This window comes from Zea mays, chromosome 2 (assembly GCF_902167145.1).
Source record: "Zea mays cultivar B73 chromosome 2, Zm-B73-REFERENCE-NAM-5.0, whole genome shotgun sequence".
NCBI lineage: Eukaryota > Viridiplantae > Streptophyta > Magnoliopsida > Poales > Poaceae > Zea > Zea mays.
Window position 1 is genome coordinate 129,990,684 of NC_050097.1, and position 15,175 is coordinate 130,005,858.

The 15,175-nt window shown below is 44.5% G+C and overlaps 1 protein-coding gene across 3 annotated transcripts; it reads right to left on the reverse strand.

Annotated features, from left to right (window-relative positions):
• Positions 1-12,572: 12,572 nt before the first annotated feature.
• Positions 12,573-14,624, reverse strand: LOC100382063 (uncharacterized). 3 transcript variants are annotated; one of them, NM_001174827.1, is made up of 2 exons: positions 14,187-14,522; positions 12,573-13,217 (listed from the first exon to the last, which is right to left on the reverse strand). In NM_001174827.1, exons 1-2 carry the CDS (start codon positions 14,360-14,362, stop codon positions 12,905-12,907), a joined length of 489 nt encoding a protein of 162 aa, NP_001168298.1. In that variant the 5' UTR covers positions 14,363-14,522; the 3' UTR covers positions 12,573-12,904. The 3 variants fall into 3 exon arrangements, with proteins under 3 accessions (NP_001168298.1, XP_008668307.2, XP_008668308.2); XM_008670085.2 differs by having other exon boundaries at positions 12,576-13,217; positions 14,200-14,624; XM_008670086.2 differs by having other exon boundaries at positions 12,576-13,217; positions 14,187-14,624.
• Positions 14,625-15,175: the final 551 nt, after the last annotated feature.

The following is a 15,175-nucleotide window of genomic DNA, read 5'->3' on the forward strand; positions in this document are numbered from 1 at the left end:
TCCTTGGCGAACGGACAACACGACTTATGGGTAAAGATGTGCAACCTCTGCAGAGTGTAAAACCGGTATATTAGTTGCGCTCACGGTCAAGAGCGGCTCGAATCCTCACATGAGTAACTTATGGAATTAAACTTAATTTGTCATTAACATTGCATTGTGGGATTTATTATTAATTGTGATCAATTGTTTAATTGGGTTGGTATACACTTATACTTAGTAATTGCTAATAAAATTTTGACCAACTTATTAAAAGCAATGCTCAGCCTTAACCATTTTTCCTTGATAAGCCTTACACTACACATGAGCCCCACTCTAAGTGAGCTCATGCACATTATTTCCCACACTTGTTGAGCGATGAATGTATGTGAGCTCAGTCTTACTATAATCACACCAGGTCAAGAACAGGTACCACTGAAGGAACATGAAGGATGCTACAATAAGTTTGGAGAGGTCTAGGTCGTTGTCTCCCAAGTCAACTATGGTTGTGGAGGATCGTTGTCATCATATGAGATAATTTTATTTAGTTATTTTGCACATAATTTCTACTATATAATAAAGATGTGATTTTTATTTCTGTACTCGACTCATCATGTGTGAGATTTGATCATAGCACACATTTGAGACGCACCCGGGTTTGCCCTTAAATTCGGGTGTGACATGACATGGCACCATGAACTAGGCTATAAGGCACCAGCTGTCAGCCTGTCACCTCATCGACGTCTTTGGCTCCTCACGGCAAGCGGCACCAGCTAGATGGTCGGTGTCCTACACTTGGTCCTCACGACGAGAGGGAGAGAGCAGACATCACACGGTGAGAAAGGAGGACAAACCAATCAAAAGAACAAAACCCCAAACCCTAACACTAGTGTCCAGATCCATACCTGTGCACCGGAGCACCAGATCCAGAGACGAGGCTACAAGATGGACGGTGACGAGGAAACGAGAGGAGACATGAACACTAGATCAAGGATTAGGGTTTCACAGACAACACGAGAGAGGGTCGTGGCTTGCCAGAGGGGACAGGGGAGGAGGAGGAGCGTCAGATCCATCGACGGTCGGTACGGGTTTGCCGGCGTATGCCTCAGAGTCGGGGAGCACTAGAGTGGACGAGGGGAGAGCTGCCAAGAGCGGCTGTGCCTGCACGAGAGAGGTGAGAGAGGGGACGGGGGGATTAGGTTTGGCTCGGGGTCGGGCGTGCGGGGCGGTGGCGGTTGCGCGGTTGGCCACCCCTTAACTGGGTTGGCCCGCATCCACATCATGGGCTAGGGCGCCTGCCCAAACACGACACTTTGCACATGCCAAAGTATCCGAGGCATGGTTACAAACGGACCGGACCGGGTGGTGCTGTAACAGTGCCGGGCCATGGGGCTCCTGCCGTTTGGACAAGAATACATGCACTTTGTTTACTGTATAAAACCATGTTACGTGCAACGATAGTCATAAATCCATAGGCTCTGACTCATCACATTGTATCTACCCAAAAAGTACCACAGACGAGATACAGGCTCAACCAAAGCCCTGTTCGGTTAGGTTGGATTGTGGCTAGGAACTATTCTAACTAATCAATACTAGCACAAATAAACTTATCATTCTAAACGGTTGGAATGGAACCGTTCTGGAGTAAACGAACAGGGGAGCTCACCTCGGAACAGGAACCTGCCCTCCCACTCCCAGTCCCGGTGGCCCCGACACCACCAGAAGCGCAGTGAAGGCCCTGTTTCATATGCCGCCTGCGGTGGTGGCATCCACCACCTGACCGAAGTCCGCCAGAGTGTGCGGGTACGATGACAGTAGCCATATCCCCAGCCCCAAGCTGGCAGTCACCACAGTCGCAGCCTCAACAATGACTGCGGAGAAGGCACGAGAGCAGGAGGATCCGAGCCGCTCGATAGTGGATTGAAAGGGAATTAGGCTTACACCTATTTCCTAATTGATTTTGGTGGTTGAATTTCCCAACACAAATAATTGGACTAACTAGTTTGCTCTAGTCTATAAGTTATACAGGAGCCAAAGGTTCACACTAAGCCAATAAAAAGACCAAGAAATGGGTTAAAACAAAGAGAGCAAGGGATAACCGAAGGCACCCTAGTCTGGCGCACCAGACTGTCCGGTGTGCCACCGGACTGTGTCCGGTGCACTAGGGGACTCCGAGCTAAACTCCTCACCTTCGGGAAAACGCAGAGGAGCTCCTCTATAATTCACCGGACTGTCCGGTGCACCACCGGACAGTGTCCAGTGCTCCAGAGGAGAGCAACTCTGAACTCGCCAGCTTCGGGAATCCGCTCCGCTATAATTCACCGGACATGTCCGGTGCACACCGGACTGTCCGATGAGCCAGCGGAGCAATGACTACTTCACGCCAACGGTCGACTGCAGGCGCATTGAATGCGCGCCAGCGCGCGCAGAGGTCAGAGCACGCGCGGGTGGCACACCGGACAGCCTACAGGGCCTGTCCGGTGCACCACCGGACAGCCAGGCGGGCCCACAAGACAGAGCTTCAACGGTCGGAACCCAACGGCCTGGTGACGTGGCTAGCGCACCGGACAGTGTCTAGTGGCGCACCGGACTGTCCGGTGCGCCATGCGACAGCAGCCTCCACCAAACGGCTAGTTTGGTGGTTGGGGCTATAAATACCCCAACCACCACCACATTCAAGTCATCCAAGTTTTCAACCTTCCAACTACTTACAAGAGCTAAGCATTCAATACAAGACACACCCAAGTGATCAAATCCTCTCCCAATTCCACACAAGGCTTTAGTGATTAGTGAGAGAGATTTGTTGTGTTCTTTTGAGCTCTTGCACTTGGATTGCTTCTTTCTTTCTCATTCTTTCTTGAGATCAAACTCACTTGTAAATTGAGGCAAGAGACACCAATCGTGTGGTGGTCCTTGCGGGAACTTCGTGTTCCAATTGATTGAGAAGAGAAGCTCACTCGGTCTAAGTGACCGTTTGAGAGAGGGAAAGGCTTGAAAGAGACCCGGTCTTTGTGACCACCTCAACGGGGAGTAGGTTTGCAAGAACCGAACCTCAGTAAAACAAATCCGCGTGTCACACTCTTTATTCGCTTGCGATTTGTTTTGCACCCTCTCTCTCGGACTCGTTTATATTTCTAACGCTAACCCGGCTTGTAGTTGTGATTAAGTTTGTAAATTTCAGATTCGCTCTATTCACCCCCCTCTAGGCGACTTTCACTTGGTATCGGAGCACGGTGCTTCATTAGAGCCTAACCGCTCGAAGTGATGTCGGGAGATCACGCCAAGAAGGAGATGGTGACCGGCGAGAAACCCGCTACAAGCCACGGGAAGGCTCCATCGGGAGAGTCCTACAACAAAGGGAAGGGGAAGGAAAAGGAATCCCCTTCACACAAGTCGCGTCGGAGCGGTGATAAAAAGAAGAAGATGAGGAAGGTGGTCTACTACGAGACCGACACCTCATCGCCATCCACCTCCGGCTCCGACACGCCGTCCGTCACTTCTAAGCGCCATGAGCGCAAGAAGTTTAGTAAGATCCCCCTACGCTACCCTCGCATTCCTAGACATACTCCATTACTTTCCGTTCCATTAGGCAAACCGCCAACCTTTGACGGTGAAGATTATGCTAGGTGGAGTGATTTGATGAAATTTCACATAACCTCACTCCACAAAAGTATATGGAATGTTGTTGAGTTTGGAGCACAGGTACCATCCGTAGGGGATGAGGATTATGATGAGGACGAGGTGGCCCAAATCGATCACTTCAACTCCCAAGCCACAACTATACTCCTTGCCTCTCTAAGTCGAGAGGAGTATAACAAAGTGCAAGGATTAAAGAGCGCCAAGGAAGTTTGGGACGTGCTCAAGACCGCACACGAAGGAGATGAGCTAACCAAGATCACCAAGCGGGAGACGATCGAGGGGGAGCTCGGTCGCTTCCGTCTTTGCCAAGGGGAGGAGCCACAAGACATGTACAACCGTCTCAAAACCTTGGTGAATCAAGTGCGCAACCTCGGGAGCAAAAAATGGGATGACCACGAAATGGTTAAGGTTATTCTAAGATCACTTATTTTCCTTAACCCTACTCAAGTTCAATTGATTCGTGGCAATCCTAGATATACACTAATGACTCCCAAGGAGGTGATCAGGAATTTTGTGAGCTTTGAGTTCATGATCAAAGGCTCAAGGAAGATCAACGAGCTTGATGGTCCCTCCATGTCCGAAGCACAACCGGTCGCATTTAAGGCGACGGAGGAGAAGAAGGAGGAGTCTACATCGAGTAGAACACCCATCGACGCCTCCAAGCTTGACAACGAGGAAATGACGCTCGTCATCAAGAGCTTCCGCCAAATCCTCAAGCAAAGGAGGGGGAAAGATTACAAGCCCCGCTCCAAGAGAGTTTGCTACAAATGTGGTAAGCCCGGTCATTTTACTGCAAAATGTCCACTATCTAGTGATAGTGACAGGGGTGACGACAAGAAGGGGAGAAGAAAGGAGAAGAAGAGGTACTACAAGAAGAAGGGCGGCGATGCCCATGTTTGTCGCGAGTGGGACTCCGACGAAAGCTCTAGCGACTCCTCCTCCGACGAGGACGCCGCCAACATCACCGTCACCAAGGGACTTCTCTTCCCCAACATCGGCCACAAGTGCCTCATGGCAAAGGACGGCAAAAAGAAGAAGGTTAAATCCAAATCCTCCACTAAATATGAGTCCTCTAGTGATGATAATGCTAGTGATGAGGAGGATAATTTGCGTACCCTTTTTGCCAACCTAAACATGCAACAAAAAGGAAAATTAAATGAATTGATTAGTGCTATCCATGAAAAGGATGATCTCTTGGACTCCCAAGAGGACTTCCTTATTAAAGAAAACAAGAAGCATGTTAAGGTTAAAAATGCTTACGCTCTAGAAGTAGAAAAATGTGAAAAACTATCTAGTGAGCTAAACACTTGCCATGAGACTATTGACAACCTTAGAAATGACAATGCTAAACTTATTGCTAAGGTTGATTCAAATGCTTGTAATGTTTCAATTCCCAATCCTAGAAATGATAATGTTGATTTGCTTGCTAAGATTGAAGAATTGAACATTTCTCTTGCTAGCCTTAGGATTGAGAATGAAAAATTGCTTGCTAAGGCTAAAGAACTAGATGTTTGCAATGTTACAATTTCCAACCTTAGAAGTTAAAATGATATATTGCATGCTAAGGTTGTAGAATTAAAATCTTGCAAACCCTCTACATCTACCGTTGAACATACTTCTATTTGCACTAGATGTAGAGATGTTGATATTAATGCTATACATGATCACATGGCTTTAATTAAACAACAAAATGATCATATAGCTAAACTAGATGCTAAAATTGCCGAGCATGAACTTGAAAATGAAAAATTTAAATTTGCTCGTAGTATGCTTTATAGTGGGAGACGCCCCGGCATTAAGGATGGCATTGGCTTCCAACAGGGAGGCAATGTCAAACTTAATGCCTCTCCTAAGAAATTGTCTAATTTTGTTAAGGGCAAGGCTCCCATGCCTCAGGATAACGAGGGTTACATTTTGTACCCTGTCGGTTATCCCGAGAGCAAAATTAGGAGGATTCACTCTAGGAAGTCTCACTCTGGCCCTAATCATGCTTTTATGTATAAGGGTGAGACATCTAGTTCTAGGCAATCAACCCATGCTAAATTGCCTAAGAAGAAAACTCCTAGTGCATCAACTGATCATAACATTTCATTTAAAACTTTTGATGCATCATATGTGTTAACTAACAAATCTGGCAAAGTAGTTGCCAAATATGTTGGGGGCAAGCACAAGGGGTCAAAGACTTGTGTTTGGGTACCCAAAGTTCTTGTGTCTAATGCCAAAGGACCCAAAACTATTTGGGTACCTAAAGTCAAGAACTAAACTTGTTTTGTAGGTTTATGCATCCGGAGGCTCAAGTTAGATCATCGATAGCGGGTGCACAAACCACATGACAGGGGAGAAGAAGATGTTCTCCTCCTACAAGAAAAACCTAAGATCCCCAACGAGCTATCACATTCGGGGATGGAAACCAAGGTTTGGTCAAAGGATTGGGTAAAATTGCTATATCTCCTGACCATTCCATTTCCAATGTTTTTCTTGTAGATTCTTTAGATTACAATTTGCTTTACGTTTCACAATTATGTAAAATGGGCTACAACTGTCTATTTACTGATGTAGGCATCACTGTCTTTAGAAGAAGTGATGATTCAGTAGCATTTAAGGGAGTGTTAGAGGGTCAGCTATACTTAGTAGATTTTGATAGAGCTGAACTCGACACTTGCTTAATTGCTAAGACTAACATGGGTTGGCTCTGGCACCGCCGACTAGCCCATGTTGGGATGAAGAATCTTCATAAGCTTCTAAAGGGAGAACACATTTTAGGACTAACAAATGTTCATTTTGAGAAAGACAGGATTTGTAGCGCATGCCAAGCAGGGAAGCAAGTTGGTGTTCATCATCCACACAAGAACATCATGACGACTGACAGACCGCTCGAGCTCCTACACATGGATCTATTCGGTCCGATTGCTTACATAAGCATCGGCGGGAGTAAGTACTGTCTAGTTATTGTGGATGATTATTCTCGCTTCACTTGGGTGTTCTTTTTGCAGGAAAAATCTCATACCCAAGAGACATTAAAGGGATTCTTGAGACGGGCTCAAAATGAGTTCGACTTAAGGATCAAGAAAATTAGAAGCGACAACGGGACGGAGTTCAAGAACTCTCAAATTGAAGGCTTCCTTGAGGAGGAGGGCATCAAGCATGAGTTCTCTTCCCCCTACACGCCACAACAAAATGGTGTAGTGGAGAGGAAGAATAGAACTCTATTGGACATGGCAAGAACCATGCTTGATGAGTACAAGACTTCGGATCGGTTTTGGGCCGAGGCGGTCAACACCGCCTGCTACGCCATCAACCGGTTGTATCTACACCGAATCCTCAAGAAGACATCATACGAACTCCTAACCGGTAAAAAGCCCAACATTTCATATTTTAGAGTCTTTGGTAGCAAATGTTTTATTCTTGTTAAAAGAGGTAGAAAATCTAAATTTGCTCCTAAGACTGTAGAAGGCTTTTTACTAGGATATGATTCAAAAACAAGGGCATATGGAGTCTTTAACAAGTCCACTGGACAAGTTGAAGTTTCTTGTGATGTTGTGTTTGATGAGACTAACGGCTCTCAAGTAGAGCAAGTTGATCTTGATGAGATAGGTGATGAAGAGGCTCGTGCATCGCTCTAAGGAACATGTCCATTGGGGATGTGTGTCCTAAGGAATCCGAAGAGCCTCCAAATGCACAAGATCAACCATCCTCCTCCACGCAAGCATCTCCACCAACTCAAAATGAGGATGAGGCTCAAGTTGATGAAGGTGAAGATCAAAGAGATGAGCCACCTCAAGATGATGGCAATGATCAAGGGGGAGATGCAAATGATCAAGACAAGGAGGATGAAGAACCAAGACCGCCACACCCAAGAGTCCACCAAGCAATCCAACGAGATCACCCCGTCGACACCATCCTCGGCGACATTCATAAGGGGGTTACCACTAGATCTCGTGTTGCACATTTTTGTGAGCGTTATTCTTTTGTTTCCTCTATTGAGCCACACAGGGTAGAGGAAGCACTACAAGATTCGGATTGGGTGGTGGCGATGCAAGAGGAGCTCAACAACTTCACTAGGAATGAGGTATGACATTTGGTTCCACGTCCTAATCAAAATGTTGTAGGAACCAAGTGGGTTTTCCGCAACAAGCAAGATGAGCATGGTGTGGTGACAAGGAACAAAGCCCGACTTGTGGCCAAGGGATACTCCCAAGTCGAAGGTTTGGATTTCGGTGAAACCTATGCACCTGTAGCTAGGCTTGAGTCAATTCGTATATTATTGGCCTATGCTACTTACCATGGCTTCAAGCTTTATCAAATGGACGTGAAGAGTGCCTTCCTCAATGGACCAATCCAGGAAGAGGTCTATGTTGAGCAACCTCCCGGCTTTGAAGATAGTGAGTACCCTAACCATGTTTATAAACTCTCTAAGGCGCTTTATGGGCTCAAGCAAGCCCCAAGAGCATGGTATGAATGCCTTAGAGATTTCCTTATCACTAATGGATTCAAAGTCGGAAAGGCCGATCCTACACTCTTTACCAAAACACTTTAAAATGATTTGTTTGTATGCCAAATTTATGTTGATGATATTATATTTGGGTCTACTAACGAATCTACATGTGAAGAGTTTAGTAGGATCATGACATAAAAATTCGAGATGCCTATGATGGGGGAGTTGAAGTATTTCTTAGGATTTCAAGTCAAACAACTCCAAGAGGGCACCTTCATTAGCCAAACGAAGTATACTCAAGACATTCTAAACAAATTTGGGATGAAGGATGCCAAACCCATCAAGACACCCATGGGAACCAATGGGCATCTCGACCTCGACATGGAAGGTAAATCTATCGATCAAAAGGTATACCGGTCGGTGATGGGCTCTTTACTATATTTATGTGCATCTCGACCGGATATTATGCTTTCCGTATGCATGTGTGCAAGATTCCAAGTCGACCCTAAGGAAGCTCACCTTACGGCCGTAAAACGAATCTTGAGATATTTAGTTTATACTCCTAAGTTTGGGCTTTGGTATCCTAGGGGATCCACATTTGATTTAAATGGTTATTCGGATGCCGATTGGGCGGGGTGTAAAATTAATAGAAAGAGCACATCGGGGACTTGCCAGTTCTTGGGAAGATCCTTGGTGTCTTGGGCTTCAAAGAAGCAAAATTCCGTAGCTCTTTCTACCGCCGAAGCCGAGTATATTGCCGCAGGACATTGTTGCGCGCAACTACTTTGGATGAGGCAAACCCTTAGGGACTATGGTTACAAATTAACCAAAGTTCCTCTTCTATGTGATAATGAGAGTGCAATCCGCATGGCGGATAATCCCGTTGAGCATAGCCGCACTAAACACATAGCCATTCGGTACCATTTTCTAAGGGATCACCAACAAAAGGGAGATATCGAGATTGCATATATTAACACTAAAGATCAATTAGTCGATATCTTTACCAAGCCACTAGATGAACAAACTTTTAACAAACTTAGGCATGAGCTAAATATTCTTGATTCTAGGAATTTCTTTTGATGTCTTGCATACATAGCACATTAATATACCTTTGATCATGTCCTTTTTATATGCTATGACTAATGTGTTTTCAAGAGAATTTCAAACCAAGTCATAGGTGTATTGAAAGGGAATTGGAGTCTTCGGCGAAGACAAAGGCTTCCACTCCACTCCATAACTCATCCTTCGCCGTCGCTCCGAGCAACTCTCCGTCTTTGGTATAATCTCCACTCATGTTTTATTTGCCAAAGGGGAGAAAGTAGCTAGGAAAGGGCTCTAATGATTCCGTTTTTGGCGATTTATGCCAAAGGGGAGAGAGCATGAGCCCAAAGCAAAAGGACCGCACCACCACCAATTTCAAAACTTCTAGTCTTTCGATTTGGTTTTAAAGAAGTATTTTGTATATTTTCAAATTGGTATCTTATGTATAATTTCAAATTGGTATACCCTCTTCAAAATTAACATTTTCAAATTAGTATCCTATTGTGTTTAAAAGGGGGAGAGAGCAGTATTTTCAAAATTGATATCTTAAAATCCTCTTGAACACTAAGAGGAGATTTCATTAAGGGGGAGTTTTGTTTAGTCAAAGGAAAAGCATTTGAAACAGGGGGAGAAAATTTCAAATCTTGAAAATGCTTCTCAAAACCTTATTCTTTTACCTTTGACTATATTGCAAAAGGACTTTGAAAAGGATTTACAAAAGAATTTGCAAAAACAAAACATGTGGTGCAAGCGTGGTCCAAAATGTTAAAGAAAGAAACAATCCATGCATATCCTATAAGAATTTATATTGGCTCAATTCTAAGCAACTTTTGCACTTATATTATGCAAACTAGTTCAATTATGCACTTCTATATTTGCTTTGGTTTGTGTTGGCATCAATCACCAAAAAGGGGGAGATTGAAAGGGAATTAGGCTTACACCTATTTCCTAATTGATTTTGGTGGTTGAATTGCCCAACACAAATAATTAGACTAACTAGTTTGCTCTAGTCTATAAGTTATACAGGTGCCAAAGGTTCACACTAAGCCAATAAAAAGACTAAGAAATGAGTTCAAACAAAGAAAGCAAGGGATAACCGAAGGCACCCTGGTCTGGCGCACCAGACTGTCCGGTGCACCACCGGACAGTGTCCGGTGCACCACCGGACAGTGTCCGGTGCACCAGGGGACTCCGAGCTAAACTCCTCACCTTTGGGAAAACGCAGAGACGCTCCGCTATAATTCACCGGACTGTCCGGTGCACCACCGGACAGTGTCCGGTGCTCCAGAGGAGAGCGACTCTGAACTCGCCAGCTTCGGGAATCCGCTCCGCTATAATTCACCGGACAAGTCCGGTGAGCCAGCGGAGCAATGGCTACTTCGCGCCAACGGTCGATTGCAGACGCATTGAATGCGCGCCAGCGCGCGCAGAGGTCAGAGCACGCGCGGGTGGCACACCGGACAGCCTATAGGGCCTGTCCGGTGCACCACCGGACAGCCAGGCGGGCCCACAAGACAGAGCTCCAACGGTCGGAACCCAACGGCCTGGTGACGTGGCTCGCGCACCGGACAGTGTCCGGTGGTGCACCGGACTGTCCGGTGCGCCATGCGACAGCAGCCTCCACCAAACGGCTAGTTTGGTGGTTGGGGCTATAAATACCCCAACCACCCCCACATTCAAGTCATCCAAGTTTTCAACCTTCCAACTACTTAAAAGATCTAAGCATTCAATACAAGACACACCCAAGTGATCAAATCCTCTCCCAATTCCACACAAGGCTTTAGTGATTAGTAGGAGAGATTTGTTGTGTTCTTTTGAGCTCTTGCACTTGAATTGCTTCTTTCTTTCTCATTCTTTCTTGAGATCAAACTCACTTGTAAATTGAGGCAAGAGACACCAATCGTGTGGTGGTCCTTGCGGGAACTTCGTGTTCCAATTGATTGAGAAGAGAAGCTCACTCGGTCTAAGTGACCGTTTGAGAGAGGGAAAGGGTTGAAAGAGACCCGGTCTTTGTGACCACCTCAACGGGGAGTAGGTTTGCAAGAACCGAACCTCGGTAAAACAAATCTGCGTGTCACACTCTTTATTCGCTTGCGATTTGTTTTGCACCCTCTCTCTCGGACTCGTTTATATTTCTAACGCTAACCCGGCTTGTAGTTGTGATTAAGTTTGTAAATTTCAGATTCGCTCTATTCACCTCCCTCTAGGCGACTTTCACGGATCAGAGTCGGGCTAAACCGACAGTGATATCAGGGGCTAGCGGCTTCAATTCGCCGATGACGGGAGGAAGGAGAAAGTGGCGATGCGGGGACACATGGACGTTGGGCGTAGCCTTGTGCCATGAAGACAATCAAGAGTTCATAGGGTGTCGTTGGGTGGAGCATGGGGTCGGGAGGCAGGAGGAACGACTCACCGCTCAGTTGGATTGTAAAGATATTTCGGGTCTACGTTCAGGTATCGTTTGAGCGCCACGCGTCAAGAAGAGTGCTGCCTACTAGACCGTGTAACGCGAAGGAGGCCTCGATCCCGTGTGACTTTTAACTAGAAGAGATACCAACGCCATGTACTGCTCTTAAGAAGTATTATTAAAAGCTTTCTTTATAAAAAAAATTGTAGATTTTTCGGTGACATGAACTTAATTGGATCAGAGACCATTGCTACCTAAATATACTAGCTATATGTAGCTCTATCTCTGTTTGACCAGTTCGAACTCATTTTATATCAATAATTAAATTCACATGTTAGAAACAACATATATTTCGGAAGCTAAAGCATTTCTTAATTGCATTGCAAGGAAGATAATTACCAAAGCTTGCCACACAAAAAAGCAATGAAGGTTAGATTACACGCCAAATTAACATATCAACAACGTCATATTCTTTTTCACCAACTGTACGTCTTGCCTTTTCAAGGGGGATAAAACTTAATTATAAATTCAGTTAGGACTAGTTTGGAAACACCGTTTTATCAATGGATTCTATTTTTTCCAATGAAAAATGAACTAATTTTTTTTTGGAAAATGAAAATCCATTGGTAAAATGAGGTTACCAAATTAGCCCTTATAGTTTTATTATATATAATGTCTACATCCCATAACAAATTTAATAACCGACATCTTTTAAAACACTCTGTCTAGTTTACTTACTCCTATAAAACATGCAGTTTTGTTGCCCAATCTAGCTTTCTCTTTGCTTGCAGGAACCAAAGACATGTGGCTACTATATATGTGTTAATATTGGCAAGGAGTCGTTGCAACAACCTAAATATAAGTGCCAAAGAATTGAAGAGCACAGGAATTATAATCCTCCAGATTTGTAGCTGTCAGCTGTATAGATCTTTGGTCAGTTGTAGTTCTACTCCAAGAGAACTTTTAGGGCTAGTTCCCCTTGGAGATTCCCAGGGGATCGAGGAAAAAATGAGCTAAATTTTCACTCAATCCATGAAAATTCTGAAAAGGATTTAAGTTTCTAAAACTGCCCTTAAGAAAATAAAGTGTCTGGAGCCTTATTTGATTGATTGATGAATCAGCACATCAGAACGCCCTAACCATCAACGAAGATGAACTCTCTAACCCTGCATGCATATCTGATACCTCTAGACGACTACTCCTGCATGCAGTCTACTAATGCCCTAATAACCAACAAACGCCGATCGATACACTTGTTGATCTACATCGATTGGTATTTCAAGAATTAATGCAATACTATGAATAATTACGAGGACATGCCGACGCCGAGGAAATCAATGAAGGGCACGTCCTTCTTCAATGGCTTGTCGGCGCTGTCACCGGCGTGATAATCCTTTCGGCGATGTTTATGACGGACACGGTCGCCGATATCCACGTCTAGCGTTTCTCTTGGAGACAAGTTGATGGAGAGAGGGGAGCTGGAGCTCGCGGCCCTGGCATGGTGCCTGGAGCGCTCGCGGCAGCGACGCGCCATGACGACATGCCAGTGGTTCTTGACGGCGTTGTCCGTGCGGCCGGGTAAGTGGCGGGCGATGAGCGCCCACTTGTTGCCGTGGGCGTGGTGGGCGTTGAGCAGCCGCTCTTCCTCCTGTTCTGTGAAGGGCCGTTTGTTGATCCGAGGGTCCAGCTGGTTGAACCACCTGAGCCGGCAGCTCTTGCCTTGACAACACAAAATTAGAAACTAATTTAATCAACGAGTGAAGAAGTTATCTGAAATTGATGACCATTTAGTTTCGTTGTTAATTAAGACGGGCGAGATTAAATTAAAGAGGGAGGGCACAGAAAAACTTTTGCTCGCAGATTTAATTTCAAGCATGTCATTAGAGTTTTCCAGTAGGTGATCCACCCTTGACACTGGCACTTGCTGTGCAGCATGAGTAAGTTCCAGCTTGGAAAAAAGAACAGAAATTGGAGGCTAATTGTGATCTATACGTGAGGAAGAATAAAGACGCTTAAAATTGAACAGAATTAAAACATATGTGTGATTTTTAGTTACTTTTTGAGACCATCTGTAAACGAATAATATCAAATTTGTGACATGCATCAACGTTACTCTTAATTCATCTTGCAAATAGTTTTGCTATATGAAACTGAAGAACTACTCACCACCACATTTTTTAATTTGTTTATCTTTAGGTTATCTCCTCAAATTAATTAAAAACCCCAATATAGCTAGCCCACACAAGATAATGAACAAGCCATCTGCTTGAGCTAAAACTAATTTAGCTAGCTTTCTTGATGTGCTCGAAAGGAATTATTTTCTCACCAAATAACGCACACGCATGATATCAAATGATCTTTGCACCACAAAATAAGACACCTGAGCGAGTTAAAATTCATTCCCATGGAAATTGGAGGTGATTTTGAGGGAGATTAATTCTCTTTCTATTTAATTTTGACTAATAAAGGATTTAATCCTTCAATTCATTACTAAACTAACAAGTCCTAATTAAAGAGTATGAAAAAGATAACAAAACCTGAATAATATGGTTCAAGGATGCATATGATCTCGGCCACAAAACCAACACAGTCCTTACATTATACAGTGGAGCAACTAGTTTAATTTCCTTCAGAAATAAAACGAGGTAGGAGAACAAGCACAGGAAACAGACGACCAAAGAAACCAACCGATCTGATCGACCTGATCTTCCCTCCAGTTTTTCGGCAATGGATTTCCACTTCTGGGCCCCATACTTGTTCACGAGCTGCTTCAACTTCTCGTCCTCCCCAGGCCGCCAGTGGCCTCTCCGGCAAGATGACGGCTTGGCGCCGTCTGATGTATTCGTCGACGACGAGGATGTCATCTCTCTACCCGAAACAACAAAGGCGATGCCTGGCTGACGAACATCGACGAACGAGATGAGCAGCTGCTTATGATTTGGCTGGCTATGTGGCTATTATATATCTACAGACTAGTCAAATAAAAGTTGGGGACGTCTTTAGAGAGAGGGATAGAGATGAGAGAATATGCGAGAGAGAAGGCCAACACAGGGTAATTTTGATATATATATAGAGAGAAGGGTAGTTTAGAGGACTCGATATTGTCTCCTCATTTTGTGGACCTTGGTCAATCTAGGGCTTGGATGAAATGTCCCTTTTGTACACGACAAGAGGGCTTTGAGATGCTTGTGTAATTTTGCGTCAAAATGTAATCGCTCTCCCTCACCTACTCTTGTCTCCTGTTTGGTTATTTGCCAAAGATCATTCTTCTCACAGCTCTCATCAAACACAAACCTGTCCCCGATTACCGGTTCCTATAATTTGCTTATTGTCTAACTTCCCTAACAATATATTATGGTTTCAAGATTATGGATCTCTTGGTCTAGCTCATGGTCTTGTGGTGGAGTATTAGCAATCTTCCTCTTCTGGTTTTGTACTTCTTGAAGAAGCGTATTTTCACTTTGGTTTGGATCCAATGGGTGAGAAGAGGACCGGTTCTTGTAGTCTTCTTTGGAGACATGATGAAGCTCCTTAATTGTGGAGGTGGACGCTAATGTTGTTCACTTGTTTTTGATTCTTTAGAGTATCTCCAAGAGCTCTCCAGAAAATGACTCCTGAAAATCGGTTTTAAGGGACATCTAAAAAATTAGTGGGGCTAGATTTTAATTCTTTCTCAA

Excerpts from the sequence above, each read along its gene's own strand:
- LOC100382063 (XM_008670085.2), bottom strand. The coding sequence starts at position 14,362 with ATGACATCCTCGTCGTCGACGAATACATCAGACGGCGCCAAGCCGTCA. Across the intron at positions 13,218-14,199 it reads AAAACTGGAGGGAAGATCAG|GCAAGAGCTGCCGGCTCAGG; the intron begins GTCGATCAGATC and ends TGTGTTGTCAAG.